The 5,798-nt window shown below is 45.4% G+C and overlaps 1 protein-coding gene across 1 annotated transcript; it reads right to left on the minus strand.

Annotated features, from left to right (window-relative positions):
* Positions 1 to 289: 289 nt before the first annotated feature.
* Positions 290 to 1,928, minus strand: LOC112617541 (aldo-keto reductase family 1 member B10-like; the record flags this gene model as incomplete). Its single annotated transcript, XM_025374292.1, has 4 exons — positions 1,809 to 1,928; positions 1,415 to 1,521; positions 900 to 981; positions 290 to 373 (listed from the first exon to the last, which is right to left on the minus strand). Coding segments are annotated over exons 1-4 (393 nt in total), but the record flags the coding sequence as incomplete, so codon positions are not given.
* Between the last annotated feature and the right edge of the window lie 3,870 nt (positions 1,929 to 5,798).

Here is a 5,798-nt window from a genome sequence, read left to right on the forward strand (position 1 = left end):
CCCAGGGCTTAGCTGCTCAGGGGCAACTGAGGGTCTTCTCAGTGGTGCGAGGCACAGCTGTGCTCAGACCTGACAAGGCTTCAGCAGGCACCGTCCCCAGCATGTCCTAAGCCCATGGGTCATTCATCTCAGGTATACTGAGCCTAGATCCCTGGGCTGGAAAATGATAGGGTGGTAGGAACAGAGGGGGCAGAAGACAGTGCAGGGATGAGGTGAGAAGCCTAGTGACAGGGTCTGTCTGTGTCCCTCTCCCCTGAAGAATACCAGGGCCGACCAGCCGGGATCTTACCTGAATGTTCTCAACAATGCGTGCCGGTGTCACAGACTTGGGGATCACAATCACATTCCTCTGGATATGGAAACGGATCAGAACCTGTGCAGAAAGGGGACATCATGTTTTCACTCAGCTACAAGGACCCCTCCTTTTATGGAAAGGAAGAAAAAACATCTGCGCAGCTCACTGTGGCTTCAGGTACAATCGCTGATACTGACTGAGCCCTCGACAGCTATAGACTTGTGCCAGCCCGCCGCCTCATTCTCTCCCTTCATCTTAGGGACAACTCTGTGATCTTCATTTTTTACGAATAAAGAAAGCAGTTTGGGTCATAAGGCTGATCAGAGGTGGAGGTGGCGTCTGCACCCATATCCCTAGACTCCAAAGCCATGCTTTACGACTTGGCTGTCGGGCTTAACAGGAAGCTGTGAGGCAGAAGCTATCTTTGTTTCAGTAAGCTCTTGTGTTTCCTGGAGGTTCCAACAGACTTCGAAGGAAACACTATAGATGGCTTCAGCTCCTGTGTTCTTCCCCTTTAAGGAGTTAGTTGAGGACAACACAAGAAATGAAACATGAGACTGGAAGAAATCGTTGTTGGATAACAAGAAAAATAAAAATACGGTACCTGCGCTGCAGTTTTCTTGTGCTTTGCAGCAATCTCCTTAATCTTGGGATCCTCCAGCAAGGAAGGGTCCTCTGGCTTGGCCCTAGAGGCAGAAAGATGCTGATGTGAACAATCACCATGGCTACCATGTACAGATAGACACCACTCCAGTGAGGGTCTCAAAACTGATCATCAGAGCCTCTCCATGTGGGAGACAGGCAGGAGGACCTGGAAGCTTCGATCCTTCCCCTGGGGTCTGAAGCCTCAGCATTTTGCAAAGCCTGGTTCATGTTTGGGTGGCTGAACTGGAAATATTCCCAGAGGGTCAAACACGTCGCCCATGTTTTTTTGTTGCTGTTTTTGTTGCTTTTTAATTCCCATTTGTTCCCACAGTCATCCCATTTGGTTGTAGCAAACGCATTACCTTACACACGTTTTTCTTTCCAGTGACTTATGGTCTCATACCAATATTTACCAAATATAAAATAATGTTTTTAAGATTATCAAGAGAAGGATCCACTGCTTAGAAGCCTCACCAAGGTCTATCCGGAGAGCCCAGGGGGCTGTAGGCCGTAACAGTGATGCCCTTGGAGTGGCAGTACTGGATCAGTTTCTCCTGCGTGAGGTACGGGTGACACTCAACCTGCAACAGCAAACAATCTGCATCACGGGGAAAGCTGGCTGGCTTTTTGAGTTGTTCATAGGGAGGGAGTTCGACACACACAATAAAAGACCACCAAGCAAAGGCCAAATACCTACCTACTGAGATTTTTGCTAACACAACCATGAGGTCAGCCTCACACCTCCCGAAAGTGTCCTGATCACTGACCCCTGAGATGACACTCGGGACATAGCATTGAACGTTCCTCCCAATGTTTAAGAAGTAATAGGGCAAGACCTTTATTTACCCTTATACTAAAGATAATTTACCTGGTTAGTCACTGGTTTATATTTCAATCCAGGTTTGTTCAAGAGCTTCTCAATCTGGAAGTGGTTGAAATTGGAAATGCCAAGGGCTTTCACCAGCCCCTCATCCACCAGCTCCTCCATGGCCTGTCATAGAAAGGAAAACTTTTTGGGCAGTCCCAGAGGGACTACAGGGACCCTGGCTTGTCTTAGTCCTCCCTGGGGCAGAAATTGCTAAAGGATCCAGCACAACAGGGTTAGCCGAAGCATTCACAGGAAATTTCAGTCCAGAGCCTGGGTGCCCATCAGTGAATGTTCCAGCCCTACTGCCCCTCCCCAGCCCAAGAAAAACTAGGAGTAACAGGTAAAGATTGTATATTCTTGCCACTCTTACCTTACACATAAAGAAACACATACAAAATTATACTGCTCTATACAGGAGAAATATGAAGTTCTGTAATACAAAAAATAAAAAATAAATAAAAAATGAACATTTGCAAGCTTATGAGATGATTTTATTTTTAATGAATCCAAATGACAGTGGGTAGCTACTGCTGTGTGTGCATTGTACACTCAAACCTAGGCAAGCTGTGTTAGTTCGGAAGAGGCTGCAGCATGTGGAGAAGCCTCACTTGTTGGTCCTGAGTCACTTTCTCCCACACCAACTGTTCTTGGGTTTGCAGGAAGGTCATGCGTATAGATTATGCCCTGGCAGGGGCACCTGGGCAAGGAGTTGTGTGGGGCTGAAACCTGACCCACTGTCTGCATATCCAGCCATGCTTCCCAGTACAGACACTACAGGGACCCCCAAGGAAGGGAATCTTTGTATAACTTTTAGCCTATATTGGGCATTTTCCAAACTTGCCCAAAGATATCATATATGTTAGCCACAGCCTCCAATGCAACATGTATTTATTAGCCATCTATTACATGTTCCAGAAGTTGTTAGGATGTAAAAGTATACAATGTGCTTCCTTCTTCTGGGATTCTTACAGTCCAATTAAAGTGCCAGGGTTCCCTTCTGTGGAGCCATCAACCATGACCCTGAGGCTGCCTCAGATAACATGACCGTGGCATAGACAGAGTCAGAAAGGGCAGAGAAGGAAGAGATTCACACAGCCTGCAGCTGTCAGGGCAGACCTTCAGGTAGAGTTTAAAGTGAGCCTAAAAACAAAAAACAAACAAACAAACAAAAACAGAGAGAGAGAGAAAAGAGGGGAAAAACATGAGCATATGAGACAGGAAGGCAATAGCAAAGCTCAGAGGCAGGGATGAACATGACTTGTTCAGGGAACTCTTTATCCAGCCCTTCTCAACTTTGGCTGCAATTTGGAATCACCAGGGAAGTTTAAAAACTACCGGTGGATGCAGTGGCTCATGACTGTAATCTCAGCACTTTGGGATAGGATTGGAACAGGGGGATTTGGCCCAGGGTTTCAGCAACCTAGGGTAAGTTTTTAACTCTTGTAGACCTTAGTATTCTCTTCTTAAAAAAAGGTCTTATAATATACATACTAATAATGTATATCTTTCTGATACACATTATCAGAGGCTGAGACAGGAGGATTGCTTGAGTCCAGGTGCTCGAGACCATCCTGGGCAACATAGCAAGACTCTGTCTCTACCAGAAAAATTTTTTTTAATTAGCTGGATGTGGTCGCATGTGCCTCTGATCCCAGCTACTTGGGAGGATTGCTTGAGCCCAGGAGTCCGAGGCTGCACTGTGCTATGATCTTGCCATTGTACTGTAGCCTGTGCAAAGAACAAGACTCTCTCTGAATTTAAAAAAAAAGAAAAAAAAGTAATATCGGTGGCTGGGTTTCACCCCCCAGAGTTTCTTACAGATTTTTTCTGAGTTGTAGCCTAGACATTGGGATTTGTAAACTCCTCAGGTGATTCTAATGAACAGCCACGTTGAGAACCACTAGCGTAGATGAAGTTGTTCAAATTGGGCAGTAGAGTTTAGATGCTATGAAAACAAAAGGTTCCCAAAACTTCTGATGGGGCAATTAGATAATACAAAAGCTATTGTACATCATAGGTCAGGTTAGTCTGCCTGTCTTCGAACTTGACATCTTTATACTTTTTCCTCCCGTCTGCTTCAGGGTGGTCACTGAGGTTTCTACTGAACTGGCTGTGGGTCTACAGAAACATCCAGCGCTTTCATATTCAAGCCTGCTCGTTTCAAATCAGAGCCTCTGACCTTGATCACTGATATCTTTTCATGCCTTTCAAATGTTGTATTTAGCAGTCATCCTTGTATTCATTCACAAAACATAGCATTGTGAGATGCAGGCTACACTGACACACTAGCCACATTAATATCATCATAGGAGCTAAGGCAAACTGATAAAATGTATTGAAAAGGCCAGGTGCGGTGGCTCACGCATGTAATCAGAGCGCTTTGGGAAGCCGAGATGGGTGGATCCCCTGAGGTCAGGAGTTTGAGACCAGTCTGGCTAACATGGTGAAACCCTATCTCTACTAAAAATACAAAAGTTAGCCGAGCGTGGTTGTATGCACGTGTAGTCCCAGCTACTCAGGAGGCTAAGGCCGGAGAATGGCTTTAACTCAATAGAGGGATGTTGCACTGAGGCAAGATGATGCCACTGCACAGCAGCCTGGGCGACAAAGTGAGACTCTGTCTTAAAAAAAGAACACTGTGCTTGTGGATTAATGTTTTTGAACAAACAATACACAGAAAAAGCTATGTTTAGTTGAATCATGTCCATTCTAAGCATTTCAGAAACGTGAGGCTTAATATATTTTCCCTTGTACAACACAATACAAACTCGCAACTGCATGTACCCCTACACAGACAGCTGCCAAGATAACATCATTAACACTTGGAGTCATATGCCAGTGTTCATTTATAACATATTCCTCCACTTCGTTCTCTACTAGCATTTGCAAAGGGATATAATAGTATAATAAAAAATGACCAGAGAAAACACTGATCCCTTAATTCACTTTGAATGTGAATGATGTGAACAGGTCATGATGTGATCTGGGAAGCAGGGCATTCAGGCTCCCTAATTTCTGGATGTGTGTTCACTGCATGCCAAGCACCATGCTGATGGCTTTGGTGGTTGGACTTGTGATTCAGATGAGTCTGGGTCCAATCCCAGCTCTGCCACACACATTGTGACATGACCTGCGCAAGTCACCAATCAATCTAGGCTTCAAATGTCATTATTTATAAATGGGGATATTAACCCTGTCTTATAGGTTTAGATGATTACATGGTGGCTATGACTACTGTTCCTGGCATGTAAACCATCTTAATCTTTATCACACCCTCAAAAATACATATTAGCAGTATGTGTTATAAGACTTCTTTTTTAAGAAGAGAAAACTGAGCCCTACAAGAGTTACAAAACTGACCCTCGGTTACTTAGCTGCTATGAGCAAACCCAGGCCCAAACCTCCTGTTACAAATGGCTTGAAACAGCATATATATTCCTTAAAGTGGGGTATGTTGTATTTCCAGTCTTATTTGAAGACTCAGTATTAGCCTTGAAATATAAATAGTATCAGATGCACCCAAAAGACAAGGGTGATGAGGAAGATATTAGAAGAGCTAGAGAATCACAATGATGAAATTAGAAAGCGAAGATGGCCGAATAGGAGCAGCTCCAGTCTTCAACTCCCAGCGCCAGCGACACAGAAGACCGGTGATTTCGGCATTTTCAACTGAGGTACTGGGTTCATCTCACTGGGGAGTGCCGGACGATCGGTACTGGTCAGCTGCTGCAGCCCGACCAGCGAGAGCTGAAGCAGGGCGAGGCATTGCCTCACCTGAGAAGCGCAAGGGGGAAGGGAATCCCTTTTCCTAGCCAGGGGAACTGAGACACACAACACCTGGAGAATCGGGTAACTCCCACCCCAATACTGCGCTTTGAGCAAACAGGCACACCAGGAGATCATATCCCACACCTGGCCGGGAGGGTCCCACACCCACGGAGCCTCCCTCATTGCTATTACAGCAGTCTGTGATCTACCGGCAAGGCAGCA

Source organism: Theropithecus gelada, unplaced genomic scaffold (assembly GCF_003255815.1).
Source record: "Theropithecus gelada isolate Dixy unplaced genomic scaffold, Tgel_1.0 HiC_scaffold_2334, whole genome shotgun sequence".
NCBI lineage: Eukaryota > Metazoa > Chordata > Mammalia > Primates > Cercopithecidae > Theropithecus > Theropithecus gelada.